The 15,646-nt window shown below is 40.6% G+C and overlaps 1 protein-coding gene across 4 annotated transcripts in view; it reads left to right on the plus strand.

Moving 5' to 3' along the window:
* Positions 1 to 2,542: 2,542 nt before the first annotated feature.
* Positions 2,543 to 15,646, plus strand: part of abcf1 (ATP-binding cassette, sub-family F (GCN20), member 1) — a 39,583-nt gene continuing 26,479 nt past the window's right edge. The window contains exons 1-7 of one of the 4 annotated variants that reach the window (XM_072370818.1): positions 2,543 to 2,774; positions 3,973 to 4,019; positions 4,118 to 4,189; positions 10,600 to 10,726; positions 10,817 to 10,848; positions 10,920 to 11,018; positions 13,214 to 13,307. In XM_072370818.1, coding sequence (XP_072226919.1) covers positions 2,714 to 2,774; positions 3,973 to 4,019; positions 4,118 to 4,189; positions 10,600 to 10,726; positions 10,817 to 10,848; positions 10,920 to 11,018; positions 13,214 to 13,307 — 532 coding nt within the window. In that variant the 5' untranslated portion in view covers positions 2,543 to 2,713. Of the gene's footprint in view, positions 2,775 to 3,972; positions 4,020 to 4,117; positions 4,190 to 10,599; positions 10,727 to 10,816; positions 10,849 to 10,919; positions 11,019 to 12,936; positions 13,011 to 13,213; positions 13,308 to 15,646 lie in introns of those variants that run through there. The other 3 variants (XM_072370819.1, XM_072370820.1, XM_072370821.1) reach the window with 3 other exon arrangements.

Below are 15,646 nucleotides of genomic sequence, written 5' to 3' on the forward strand. Positions count from 1 at the left end.
TCTCTGAATGGTTTGAAGTTTTTTCCACAGCAAAAGTTGACGTTACTGCATCTCTAATTAATGCTTTACAGCAGGTTGGTGAGTATTTTGGTACTGTCCTAAAACCTGAAATATTGATTGGTCGACCAATGAACACTATGCTTGAACTTGTTAAAGGGGAACTCCGGCATTTTTAAACCTAGACCTTATTTCTGGCATGAAATATGTTTATCTACTCACCGAGAACAGTTTGGCGGAAGTCGGCGTCCTTCACAAGCTATTTAGATAACTTGCAATAGGCGTATATCCATATAACGGAGTGAACAGGGCTTAGACGATGCAGCCTCTAAATAAGGCATTATCAGAATGAATGAATGAACGTGTGCTATAGCTCTGTTAGCTCATAGCTGCTGTTATGTGGCTACTTGCGGCTATACGAGAGCTAACTGAGGGAATTCTACACACACCTCTACTGGGACCACTTAATCCACAACGTTCATTCATTCATTCTTCTTAAAGTATTGGTGAAATAAAGACAGATAATGCCTTATTTAGAGGCTGCATCGTGAATGTATTTCATGCCAGAAATAAGGTCTAGGTTTAAAAATATCAGAGTTCCCCTTTAAAATGCAATTCCTGAATGTAGAACACTGTGAAAATGACATATTGCATTGTTGTGCTGCTCGGTTCTTTTTCCTGCTAACATTCTTCCACAGGTTGCATTAACTGCATCAGCAGCAGAACCACTACTGGACTTAGAGCCATGTTGCTGACCAGGTGTCCATCTGAAATTCTGGAAGGTGTGTCCATCATGCCAAGATGATGGTGGAACAATCACACAACCTTCATCCACATGTGCACAATGAGGTGGAAGGCGAAGCTAAGCTAAGCACTACACCTCAACAGAGCGAAAAGTCAATTTGAAGAATTCATTCCACCAACCGGCCACCAAACTTTCAATAATCTACAGCCTTCAAGTGAAGTGAACATCACCTTTCCTTCTGAGTTAGCTCCGGATCAGACTGCTGCACTGATGTTCAGCCAGAAGAAGACAAGTCCAGCCAGCAGTGACAGGATTGGACCAGAAGAGACTGAGCTGCACAACACTACTTTGCACATGATTATCATTTTCATTTTTTTTTCAAATTTTGACTGTTATTCACACTCACGTGCATATGTCATGGTTAAATCTTGTGTATTGTTAAGTGTTTTGTGACTTTCCTTCCATTGATCGGTCAGTGTTGTGTGTGTTGTTTATTTTTTCAATTTGTGTTTGTAAGACAAGCTGTTCTTTGTCATTAGCAAAAATCAACCGTTCGTAGTGGGACGTTTTTGAGTTCAGAGGTCGGTCGCCACCTGTGGTATGGGGCCATAGGAGAATTTTCCCATCAATAAAGTTGTAAGTCACAAACAGAAGCACCCGGACGGGTTTTTCGCTCCTATACGCTGCAAACTGTTGATTAACAAGATGGTAACAGTTGATTAATTATTTGCAATTTTTTAGGTTTAAGTAACGTTTAATTTAGTTTTCTTTTTATTCTTTTTATCATTATAAGTTGTTAGTGGTGTAGGGCTGCAGGGTGGTGTGATAGTTAGCACGGTCACAGCAAGAGGGTCCCGGGTTCGAGTCCCAGCTGGGGCCTTTCCATACAGTGTTCTCCCCATGTATCCGTAGGTTCTCTCTGTGTACTCCAGCTTCCTCCCATCATCCAAAAACATGCATGTTAGGTTAATTGGTGACTCTAAATTGCCCCTGGGAGTGAGTGTGAGCGTGGATGGTTGCGCAAAACAATTCTGTATCAGGGCTTTTAGCTCCAATTCATGAAAGGCTTGTATATACTCTTGTAAATAGTTTTCTGGGGGGTTTGTTAATGTTCTTGTTCTTATCTTGAATATTTCAAAGTTATGCTACTTAACCTTCTGGTCATTTAAAGAACCTGTTTAGTTTGAATATTTGGAATCAATCAAATCACTTTATTCATAGAGTAAGTTCCTGCAGCTGTTCTGACGGTCTCATATTCAAAAAGGGTAAAGGCAGCAGATATTATGTCTACTATATTACTAATGATGATGATAGTGATATAATTATAAAAAATAATATTATAATATTAATATAATAATAATAGTAGCAACAATAATATTACTATTATGATAATGATAGCAATAATAATAATACCTGTAATAATAAAAAACTATATAATGATAATAGTAATAACAATCTAATAATAATATAATTAAATCAGAGGTACAACGTATTGTTAAGACGAGAATGAAGGCAAGATGGCAAAGGCAATTGGATAAAGAGAGAGAAGGACCATGTCTTTATAGAACCCAAAGCAAAGTGGGATAAGTAAGGTGGACTGAAAGAAACAGAAGATATGAAAGGATATTATCTCACCTCTTGTCTCACTCAGACCTAGACTGGGACACACTGGGCTTAATAGTACACTACACATAATGGGTAAACATGACTGTGGTAAATGTGAATTTATTTATCCATATTATGTGCCTGTTGGTGGTGATAATGTAGCATAACGTTGTTAGCCAACCGCCAGTGAACACCAGAGGAAGAAAAAGAAGCAGAAGAAGAAACGAGGCAATTCGGCGACCCGGCATCTGCAACATTGCGTCATTGGGCCGCATGACTATGTGGTGATCAGAACCGTTTGGGAAGAAAACAGCCTACATTATAACGAAGTTATTTATTTCAGAAAGTCGCAGTTAAAGCAAGAACATGCCCAAGAAAGTGAAAGAGGAGACGGAGTGGGTGGGTGACGTAGTCGCCCCGGCAGCAGGTGGGATAACGTTCGTGTTAGAAGCTGAGCAGCTAAGCTAAAGCTAACTAACAGACAACTTAGCTCCACGTTCTGTTAGCCGTGTTTCTATTATTACTTACCCTAACTCTTTCATGAAGACTGAGCAATGTTTGTCCTAGAGGGAACTATAAGGATTCATTGAGCTAATATCGAAAGAGTTTGTCGCAATTTTGTAAAAGCCAGTGTTCATAGGAAGAATCTGAGTTTAGGCTTTGGGTGTATAGGTGGCAGATAAACGCACTAGTATAGTCGGTGATATCGGAAGAGGTAACACGCAGTGTTTTAAAGCGGCCCATCAACGGTTAAAAACGCTGTTTTTACATGGGGGACTTGGACAACCACCCTGCTATATCAAGCTGGTGTACAAATGGGCACATCATCACATTTCTGCTGCTGTTGTAGTACAGTTAGCTGGTGCAAACCGTAGAAAGGCAGTGGTTTACACCGCTGTATGATACTGAATGTCATATACCATATACATACTGTATACTTGATGCTGACAGAACAGTGAATGGCAGTGTAACATGTATGCGTAATTACCCAGCACACATTGGGCACATTTCCTCAGCAAATTCCACTGTCAGCACTTAACTTCAGCCAAATTATGACATGTGGAACCTGTCAGGTGACCAGAAATAGTTGCAATGAGCATGTGTAGGTATTTCATGCTCTTTAAAGCCATGTGCATAGGGAAATGGTAATTTTCCATAACCCTCACCAGATTTTTTTATTTCCCAACCCTAAGCAGGTGGCTATGATGCATATGTGGAATCAGAGAAAATATTGAGAAAGATTGCAGAGACAGGACTTAACTGAGTTTGAGGAAATGATACTGAAGGTAAAACAAGAGAAGAACAGCTTCCCACAGGAGTCAAACAAGAATCTGTCTGCTAAAAGTGCATGTGAGAGAAAAATGTTAAATGCCAACAAATGCAACATGAACATACTATTTTCCTGGCGACTGCATTGGATTTGAATACTGTCATGTTCAAAAAGATCGACAGACCCTCCACTTCTGACCCAGTGTTTCCACTGCCCTCAACTTACTGCTGCATGTCAAGTTCAATGTCAGACAGATGCACCTGAAATGACAGTCCCCACCTGGCAGCACAGCACTTGACTATTTCTAAGACCATCTGTGATTTTAGGAAATTAAAAATGAGTTGTCTTTCAACAGAAAAAGCTGTGAAAAAGGGGAAGAAAGATAAAAATGAGAAAAAGAGCGTGAGTACACATCTGATTAACAAAATATTTCAGAACGGATGTTTAATCTCAGCAGCGCAATGTCTCATTATATGTATCATGTGAATGTTTCTCCCCAGTTCTTTGAGGAACTTGCAACAGGTAACAAAGCTGAAATTGAGGTTGCTGTTAAAGAAACTCAAGGAAAACAGGTAACCATCACTGTCAGAATAGCTTTGTAACAAACTATGGTGACTCTTCGTATGTTGACTGGTACAGATGATATGACTAAAGAGCTGAATGATGGAAAGCCATTTTTTTTCCTGTAATACATGGATGTGTTATGAAAACTAATAAGAATTTTGTATGTGTGGCAAGAATGAATCACTTCAGAGTGATTTTGCAGGGGAGTGAAACTGCACAGAGACTTGATGCTGTACAGTTGGTTTCACTGCACCAACCACTGGTGAGGAAGGGTACACATAGCACTGCACGGTGGTGTGATGTTCAGCGCTGTCGCCTCACAGCAAGAGGCCGTTCTGTGTAGAGAGTTCTGTGTGCATGTTCTCCCTGTGTATGTGTGGGGTCTCTCCAGGTACTCCGGCTTCTTCACACTGCCCAAAAATATTTATAAAAATGGGTGTCTCTACATTGAGGGTGAATGTGGATGGTTGTTTGTCTCTGTGTGGCCCTGTGATGGACTGTCCAGCGTGTACAATGACAGCTGGGATAGGCTCCAGCCCCCCTGTGACCCTGAGTTGGATTATGCGGGTATTAAAAATGGATTTTTATGACTTGTTGAGATTTTCTACACTGAACTGATTGAGCTATCTAAAACCTAACCTATGCGTGAGGTGAACAATGAAGCAAGATTAGTGGTTTTGTAAGTTATGCTTAGCTGAAAGTCAGAGTTGTCAGTGTCAGAACAGGCCCATTCCCACTGTAGGAACCTTTTGCAGTTCCTATAACCTTTTCAGGAACTAGGCTGTTTTTTCGCGCATTCAGACATACAGGAACTCGGGACCACGGCCCTCAGTTCCTATAACCATTTTAGCTCCTTCTCCGAGGCAGGGTCTTTTCTGGGTTCCATTGGAACACATATGATGTAGGTGTTTGGTGGCTGGTAGCTCCGCCCCTTGTCCGAAATGTTTCCTCATACGACACGGACACAACCGGCGCCTGTTTAATAAGTTAAACTTAGACGTCGTCTCCTTTGTCTGCGGCGCTCTGCTCTCCTTCTTTCCTCCATGAAACGAAGAAGTATCGCCCGCTGCTGGATTCTTCGTCTCCTGACACTCGCTGTGCGCTCTTCCAGCCTCCATCTTAGACGCCTGATGTGATCGTCCATGATTAATATCACCGTTATGCAGACCATGAACACGGTGGCCTCCTCGCTCTCCATGTTAGCTTCTTGGTGGTGTTTTGTTTTCTTCTCTCCTTACTTTAGCGGGTTTTGTTTTGTTGTTGAGTGTAGTGCTAAAGTAACACGTCTGTCGCAGACGGCGGCGTCACATCAGTCCCTGTCGAGGTCCCTGATGAAATCATCTGAAAACAGCAACAAATTTTCCCTTATCCTTGCCCTGATGATCTCTCACTGAAACAATATTTAAATGTTATCAGACAGGACACTGAAAAAAAGCACATCATTTATTTATTTTATTATATTTTTCAATGTTTTTATTATTTTGTATTAAGTAGAATAAAGCAACTATGGCATACATACAGTCACAGTCTAGAATTATATGTGGTACAATATAAAATATGACATCACAAAATTTAAAATAATTGCAGCGACCAAAATAATACACATACAAATCATCAGGCGCTTTTCAGACCATACCACTCAGACTTATGCACTGTAGCAAGGGGTCCCAAATCTTAGCAAAGTTTTTCAGTTTACCTTTATCATGGTCCCTAATAGTTTCCAGGTTCAACACATTCCCCATCTCTCTAAGCCACATCTCAAACGTTGGTGCAGAGTCAGATATCCACATTTGCAAAATTATTTTCTTGGCCACAACCATACCAAAAGATACAGCCCGAGCTTCATATGAGTTAGCCATCAACAGGGACCCAGCTCCCCCCAAGACTGCAATCAATGGGTCTGGGCTCCAGCTCTTCTTGAAGGCTTTAGAGAAAATGTCATACCAGCAGAAAGATAACTTTGTACATGTTGACCGTTGGAGCCCAGTCTACCGACTCAACGTCACCCAAAGTGCTAGGGCAGCCTAAAAAGTCCCAATGAAGTCCATATTAGACTACCGGTAACTTCATAACCATTTCTAAGTAAATGAGCATTTAACGACAAACTAATGCTATATAAACAGCCTCAAAAACCAAGTTAGCAAGCTAACATACCTCTGACGAAGTGGTCGCTGCAGACACGGGCATTAGCAGTCTCTGCTCCTCCCGACCGAAGACGTACGTTTAAAATCCACTTTTTACGGCATTGTTCTGTGAGCTTTTTACATTTCTCACCTTTGTGAACGACTACCTTCGACTATACTTAAAAAAAAAAAAAAGTATTTTTCTCCATTAGAACGATTATAGCAACAGTAAACCACACAAAACAGGCAGTCTGACTTGGTTCACTTCCTGCTGTCCATCGGAATTTTCCGCTCTTGCGATGCAGCATTGTGACGTTACGTGAATGCAACCTATTGGGCAGTAAGACAAGACGGGTCGCGACCAGGCTTTGGAATGACACTTAAATTAGCGTTGTACAGTGATGGTGGCAACTCCGCAGCTTCCTTAGAGTGAGTAAACATCTGCAAGAGCAGGGGTGATAATTCTTCCCTAAAAGTTTTGAAAAAATCCATAGGGCCTGGAGCTTTGTTAGCCGAAAATGACAAATTACAAAGATGGCTGCATTAAGTTCCTTCAAAGTCAGGTTGACGTCTAATGCACTGATAGCCTCTTCAGAAAGGTGAGGTAAGTGCAGGCCCCCAAAAAACTCCTCAATATGTTCTCGGTTGAGGTTTGCTTGTGATTTATATACATCTGAGTAGAATTCCTTGAATTTATCATTTATCAATTTGGGATTAGTTAGAATGTGACCTGAGCTAGTTTTCATGTGAAATATAGCTCTTGAGGACTGCCTCAGTTGCCTAGCAAGTAGGTTGTGTGGCTTTTCGCCCAGTTCAAAGTGCTTTTGCTTAATTTGTGTTAGTAATTTGATCACATTCTTTGAGACTGCTGTGTTGAATTCATATCTCAGAGCCACAATCTTATTAAGCTGATTCATGTCGGGGGATATCTTGTAATTGTTCTCAAATATTGTTAAATTCCTTTCAATTTCCACTTGCTCACTCCTTGTACGCTTTCTTTCAGCCTTCTCCTAGGATATTATGTGCCCTCAGATTACCACCTTTAAAGCTTCTCACGGAGTAGAATCTTGAACATAGCCCTTGTCATTTGTAACAAATTCAGAAATTTTCTCTCATGTATTTAAAAAAATTCTGATCCTTTAGTAAAACGTTGTTTCATCGCCAATTGTATTTACCCTTTTCTGTGTTCCTTCTAAAATCTAATGAAGCTGGAGAATTATCAGATATGACAATATTATGATAGCAGCAGCCCGACACAGTAGAAAGCAGTGTGGAGTCTAAAAGAAAGTAATCTATTCTTTAATAAGATTTGTGTACAGATGAGAAAAAAGATGTCTTTTTTTAGAGGGATTAAGTAATCTCCATACATCCACAAGGTTGGAGCCCTGCATTAAACTATTGAGGATAGTGGTACTTTTAGACTTGCATGTTTGTGGTTGTTGCCTATCTGTCAAAGGGTCTAGGATACAATTAAAATCACCGCCCATAATCACCTTAGACTCAGAAAGATTAGGAATGATCCTAAAGAGGGCTTGGAAGAAGCCAGGATCATCATAATTGGGGCCATACACATTAATCAGTGTAACTGCTTTCTCATTCAATAAACCTCTCACGATTAAATGTCTGCCATTCTTCTCTGCTTCTTTCTCCTCCTGTATTAATGTAACTTTTTTATGTATTAAGATAGCAACCCCTCTTGCCTTAACTGGAAAGTTTGACTGAAATATCAGGGATGCCCATGGCAACGTCAAGATCTTTGCTGAATTTTTTTAATATGAGTTACCTGGAGAAAGCAGGTAACTCATATAACCTTTGAGTGACCTTAAATGAGTGACCTTAAATGGGTGATAACCTTGCTCCGTTTAACTGGGCTGTTCATTCCTCTCACGTTCCAGCTGACTCGTCTGACAGTTCCTGTACTTTGTCTGTTAGGGTCGCCTGACATTAAGTGAATGAAAAGAAAGAAAAAAAGTACATTCAAAGACTGTTGAGCTCAACAACATATATCTGCTGTAAAAGACTAAACGGAAAAAGAAAAACGTACTTACTACGAGAAAAGAACATTCTCGTCTACTCCCTCCGCACACCCCCCCTTCCCCGTCAAACACCATCTTCTCAAAAACAATGTCAGCAATGCCAAAATCGCGCACTCACGTTCCATCTTATTGCAGCTCAAGTAAACCTCTGGTAGCACTAACAGTGAAATAGAATGAAACCTCTATTTGAGTAAACAATAATAGTTCTTCAGAGAGAAGATGGAATCCTTCCCATTATTATCACTGATGTATCATCAAGTAGAGCAGCTTTAGAAGTATCTTTAGAACCTGATTTGTATTTAGACGGTTTCTGCCCAGTTGATCTCTCTGAGCTAACAACAGCAATAGTCTCTTCTAAACCATCAACTTGTATTTTAGACCCAATCCCAACCAGACTGTTCAAGGAGGTTTTCCCCTTAATTGACACTTCCATATTGGATTTGATCAATCGGTCTTTGTTGATAGGTGTTAGAAAAATTCTCTTAAAATTAGGCTCAGAGTCGCTGGATACGATTAACACAAAACATTTATTTCTTGCAAGAAAGAGACAAGTCCGCACAACCTGTCAGGAAGCTGCTCAGAGTTGTCTGACAACAAAATGGTGCTCTTGCTATTTATATTGTTTATGCTTGCTGGCCACACAATGTTATGGGAAAAGGCATTACTAGCCATTTAATGTTATGGAAAGACAAGTTCAGACAGTCAAAACACTTTTGCTTGCTACATAGTATTATGAGAACCAAAAGACAGGAGGAGCCCCCCCCCCCCCACACACACACACACACACACATCACAGAAACTCTTATTCTTGCAGCTTTTTTCTCATAGTATAACTATATAATTTTTCTAACAACAGGATATGTACCTCAGACTTTTAAGGTTGCTGTAATTAAACCTTTACTTAAAAAACCTACTCTTGATTCAGAAGTGTTGGCTAATTATCGACCTATATCCAATCTCCCTTTTTTGTCTAAAGTTCATGAAAAAATAGTTGCAGTTCAACTTTGTGATAATTTACATAGAAATAATCTGTTTGAAGAGTTTCAGTCAGGATTCAGAGTGCATCATAGCACAGAAACAGCACTGGTGAAAGTTACCAATGATCTCCTCTTAGCCTCTGATAGCGGACTTGTTTCTGTGCTTGTCCTGTTGGATCTCAGTGCTGCATTTGATACGATCGATCACAGCATTCTGTTACAGAGACTTGAACATGTTATTGGGATTAAAGGAACTGCATTAGGCTGGTTTAAGTCATATTTATCTGATAGATTCCAGTTTGTTCTTGTAAATGAAGAATCTTCCTCACACATTGGAGTAAGTCATGGAGTTCCTCAGGGTTCTGTGCTTGGACCGATTCTTTTTACTTTATACATGCTTCCATTAGGTAACATTATCAGACAGCATGGCATAAATTTCCATTGTTATGCTGATGATACTCAGCTGTACTTATCTATGAAACCAGATGAAACCAATAGGTTGGTCAGACTACAAGCCTGTCTTAAAGACATAAAGACCTGGATGACTCAGAACTGTCTGCTTCTAAATTCAGACAAAACTGAAGTTGTTCTCTTTGGACCTGAGCGCTTCAGGGAGAAATTGTCTAGTTATATAGTTACTCTAGATGGTATTTCCTTGGCTTCTAGTTCTACAGTGAGTCAGTTTCCCAGTCCCTGTCAATGGAAAACATCCCCACAGCATGATGCTGCCACCACAATGCTTCACTGTGGGATGGTGTTCCTGGGGTGATGAGAGGTATTGGGTTTGTACCAGACATAGCTATGTTCAGTTTTAGCCTCATCTGACCCGAGGACCTTCTTTCATATATTTGGGGAGTCTCTCAGATATGCTTTGGTGAACTTTTCTGTAAGCAGCAGCTTTTTTCCAGCCACTCTTGCATAAAGCCCATCTCTGTGGCGTGGACAACTCATAGTGGTCCTATGGACAGATGCACCAGTCTCCTCTGTGGAGCTTTCCAGCTGCTTCAGGGTTATCTTTGGTCTCTTTGCCACCTCTCTGATTAATGCCCTCCTTCAACCAATTTGGACTATTTTATGTGGGTCTGTTAAATAAAATACCCCTCTCCCCAAAATCAACAAAAAAACCCAGGCTATAACGCAAAAAAAAAGTAAACTGTCAAGGGGTATGAATACTGTTGTATGCCACTACACACTGTTGTAGCTGCTGCTCTGCCTCTAGTGCCACAGCTACCCATGTTCTATGTTGTCTCTGCTTGTAACTCTTGAATCTGCTTTTTTTCAGCCTCAGAAGAAAAAGAAAGAGCGGCGGAAAGGAAAAGGTGGACAAGCAGATGAGAATGATGAGGAGAATGTCATGCTGACACTGAAAAAGCTGTCAGTGCAAGCAAGTGATGAGGAAGATGGAACAGGTATCTTGATTCATTCCTGATCCAAGAGATTCCGCATATTGTAACCTGTGTACAGTTGATGATCAGTGTACGTGTCGTTTGTGTCCACAGTCATCACACTCAGTAAAGGAAACAAGAAGAAGGTTTGTCATTAATCTGCAGGCACACAGGACTTCACATGTTGACATTTTAAAACATCTCTGGTGTCCTTCAGGGTGGGAACATCTTTGCTGCTCTCAGCCAAGACCAGAGTGATGAGGAGGAGGAGGAAGAAGAAGAGGATTTGAATGACAAAGATAAAGCTGCAAAAAAGGTGCAATGCTGGAAAAGTCTTGCAGGTCTAACAGACATGGGAGTAATCGCAATATGCTAACTCTGGGCAAGTGTGGGCATTAGTCATTGGAAATCAGTTAACATCCCATATGAGGAGGCCCTCACAGGTGAAAGCTAACAATATACTCAAACTTTTACTTATGGCAGAGTCAAGACATGGTGACAGGTGACACATGGTGAAGGAAGCTAGGTAATCCAATCGGCTAAACCTTCCATTCTTTATTACCACTGCAAAGTAAGCACATTGGTTGGATTGCACTTCCACTTCATTTCGTAGCACTACCTCTTAGCGAATCGTAGGGCTTCCTCTGATTTATAAGATAATAATAGATCATTCAGTTTATGTCTGTTCTTTCTTAGGGAGTTCAGTATGTCTTGACTTTTTTGGTGTTCTGACTTTAACTTTTCATTTCCCTCTCAAACAAACCTTTGCTTTTACATTATTGAGAAGAGTGCAATGATCTTCCCTCTCATTACTGCTTTGGCACCCTCCTATAGTATGGAGGGTGATACTTCATCATTATCATTCAGTGTCAAGTATTCATGCCACCATATATCTACTAGGCCAGGTTCATCATGGCCCTGAGTGTAACAGATTTTTTTAGATGGTGGGCTGCCATCTGCTGGCAGTCTATCTATGGTTTGTCTCAAAACACAGTTCAAGTCTCCACCAATCAGAATAATGCTTTCGGAAGAGCTGGAGGAAGTAGCAGGGGACAGGGACGTCTGGGTTTCTCTGTTAAAGCTGCTGTCCCCGCGACCCGACCCTCGGATAATGGATGGATGGATGGATTTATTTCCCATATCATATTTTACATGTCTGTTTTGTATACATATGAGCAACCTTAGCCCACATTCTCAGAGTGAAAGACGGAAAGCAAGTAACACAGTTATCAAAATAAAACAGAACTATAAAAATGTATAACTTCCCCATTACAGTGGTCACCTCATAACAATTCCAGTGTTGTAAGCGAGAACTTGGTCTTGCTGTGTCCCTTTTCTCCCTTATTTTCTCCAGCTCTGCTAGTATTTTCGACTCAGCTAGCATTGGCTGTGCTGCGTTTTTTTTTTTGTTTTTTTTGTCCTCTCTTGGTTATTGGGCCTCTGTTTCTAGTAGACATTGCCATAATTTTATCAGAACTATGCAGGTTCAATGAGTTTAGGTCGTTTTATTATTGAATTTAATATGTTTATGTTTATGTATTTATCAGACGCTTTTATCCAAAGCGACTTAAAAATGAAGATATAACAAGCTATACAAAAAGCTAACAATAAACTACATAGAAGGAACCCAGGAGTCCGACTCTGTCAGAGGGGACAGAGTAGAGATAGGGTGCAGGCATAGAAGGAAGTGCAGAAAGATAAAGAGCAGAGATAGAGGGGGTAGGGAAGTACAAGGTAAGTGCTGGGATAGGAGATGCTCTCTGAAGAGCTGGGTTTTCAGGAGCTTCTTGAAGATAGACAGGGACGCCCCTGTTCTGGTAGCGCTCGGTAGGTCATTCCACCATCGTGGGACGACACATGAACAGAGTTTGGATTGTCTTAATAAGTTCCCTGACAGAGATGTACTTTTAGGCTGCTGCTATGGGCGTGTTGTTGCTGAAAGTCTTTTTAACAATTCTGAAGATAATCAGTTTCCACTCATTTAGAACAGAGAGGCAGAGCCCTGTAAACTGCTTAATGAATCCACCAAGACCTCATGCAGCAGGACTATACCTGTGCCCATGTGACCTTAATGAAGGTCTGGAGGGTAAACTAGGTCCACTGAGCATGTTTTGTGTCCGTTACATTGCATGTATAATATGCAGGGACAAGAACATGCAGCCTAATGATACTTGTGAAGAATATTTTGTCACTGCACCTTATGTGCCATAATTCTACTTTGTCTTAAAGTTCTGGGATATGTGTGTCATTAAAACAAGAAAATGAGATGCGCAAAAAGAAAGACAAGTTGAAGTCTGGGAACGTGAAGGTGGGTGCTAGAAAATTGCCCTCTTCTCTCTTATGCTCTTATACAATTCAGCTTTTTTCTTTTTCAAATCTCTTCTCATGTCAGATACTAGTCATCTTCTGTCTGAGGCCTGATACTTTACAAAGCTTCTCAAGATGTGAACCTCCAACTCTTGACCTGACACAGACTTTACTTACAGTGATTTCTGTTTATGAAATTGTCAGGCAGGGTCTGTTGAAAAGGATGAGACAGAAATAGATGACTGTGAAGAAAGATCTGTAAAGAAGACAAAGAAGGCTGAGACCAAGTCCAAGTCGGGTGCTGCTATGAACACACTCAGTGGAGTTCCATGGCACTGTGAAGAATCGGATTAATGGCTAAATTACAATAACACTGAGTTATTAAGTTCATGTATACACCTTAGTCTGACTAAAAATTGGACTGGATCAGGTTCGGCTGAACGTGCTTGTATACGAGGAATTGGACTTTGCGTTCTGCGCATTCTCAAGATTTTTTTCCCGGGTTCGTGACCTGGAAGTCGAAGGAGACGATCGGCAGCAGCGTCTTTCCTCCATAATCATTGCAACCAAGAGCGACGTTGTGCATCGCATTTGTGCCATAACCATGCTCAAGGGAAATGTAGAGGGACGTAGCTTCATCTTGCTCTTCGTTTGCCATCTTTTTTCGAATGCCTGAGTTTGTTGTTGTTGTTGAAGAGGTCAACAGGAAGTGGCTCTACTACCACTAGTTGAAATGGGTACGGTGCCACCTATCGTACCAGAGTATGTCATGCTTAGTGCCCATGATTCCATTTATTCACCGCCATATATACTTGGATAATTGCCCTTGCCCAAATAAGGAGCATAGTCCAACTATAGCTATAATCGAATTAATCTTATCATATAGACCCACTCAGTGTTTCATTGTAGACTGTACATGTACCATAAATTCCGGACTATAGAGTGCACCTGAATATAAGCCGCACCCTCTAATTTTAAAAAGAAAATCCATTTTGTTCTTGTATAGACCGCACCGGATTATAAGCCGTGGGTGTTCACATTGAAATATGAGAAATTTACACAGAAAGATGTTACACGTGAGGATTTTTAAACTTTTTATTAAATGCGTATGGTAACATAAACGAATACGTGGCGTAAATGCTTTTTTTCCCGAACACTGCCTGTAACACCGATGGTTTTAACTTAAATACCTATCGGTAACGCACAAATACGTGGCGTAAATGCTTTTTTTTCTCCCGAACACTGCCTGTAACACAGATGGGTTTTAACTTAAATAGCTATCGGTAACGCACAAATACGTGGCGTAAATGCTTTTTTTCCCCGAACACTGCCTGTAACACCGATGGTTTTAACTTAAATGCCTGTCGCTAACGCACAAATACGTGGCGTAAATGCTTTTTTTCCTGAACACTGCCTGTAACACCGATGGTTTTAACTTAAACACCTATCAGTAACGCACATATACGTGGCGTAAATGCTTTTTTTCCTGAGGACTGCCTGTAACACTGATGGTTTTAACTTAAACACCTATCAGTAACGCACAAATAGTAACACCGATGGTTTTAACTTAAACACCTATCAGTAACGCACAAATACGTGGCGTAAATGCTTTTTTTCCCGAACACTGCCTGTAACACTGATGGTTTTAACTTAAACACCTATCAGTAACGCACAAATACGTGGCGTAAATGCTTTTTTTTCTCCCGAACACTGCCTGTAACACCGATGGGTTTAACTTAAATACCTATTGGTAACGCACAAATACGTGGAGTAAATGCTTTTTTTCCCGAACACTGCCTGTAACACTGATGGTTTTAACTTAAACACCTATCAGTAACGCACAAATACGTGGCGTAAATGCTTTTTTTCCCGAACACTGCCTGTAACACTGATGGTTTTAACTTAAACACCTATCAGTAACGCACAAATAGTAACACCGATGGTTTTAACTTAAACACCTATCAGTAACGCACAAATACGTGGCGTAAATGCTTTTTTTCCCGAACACTGCCTGTAACACTGATGGTTTTAACTTAAACACCTATCAGTAACGCACAAATACGTGGCGTAAATGCTTTTTTTTCTCCCGAACACTGCCTGTAACACCGATGGGTTTAACTTAAATACCTGTCAGTAACGCACAAATACGTGGCGTAAATGCTTTTTTTCCCGAACACTGCCTGTAACACTGATGGTTTTAACTTAAACACCTATCAGTAACGCACAAATACGTGGTGTAAATGCTTTTTTTTCTCCCGAACACTGCCTGTAACACCGATGGGTTTTAACTTAAATACCTATCGGTAACGCACAAATACGTGGCGTAAATGCTTTTTTTCCCCGAACACTGCCTGTAACACCGATGGGTTTAACTTAAATACCTGTCAGTAACGCACAAATACGTGGCGTAAATGCTTTTTTTCCCGAACACTGCCTGTAACACTGATGGTTTTAACTTAAACACCTATCAGTAACGCACAAATACGTGGCGTAAATGCTTTTTTTTCTCCCGAACACTGCCTGTAACACCGATGGGTTTTAACTTAAATACCTATCGGTAACGCACAAATACGTGGCGTAAATGCTTTTTTTCCCCGAACACTGCCTGTAACACCGATGGTTTTAACTTAAACACCT

The sequence above is a fragment of the Leuresthes tenuis genome, unplaced genomic scaffold, assembly GCF_036924035.1.
Source record: "Leuresthes tenuis unplaced genomic scaffold, fLeuTen1.0.hap1 SCAF_18, whole genome shotgun sequence".
Lineage (NCBI taxonomy): Eukaryota > Metazoa > Chordata > Actinopteri > Atheriniformes > Atherinopsidae > Leuresthes > Leuresthes tenuis.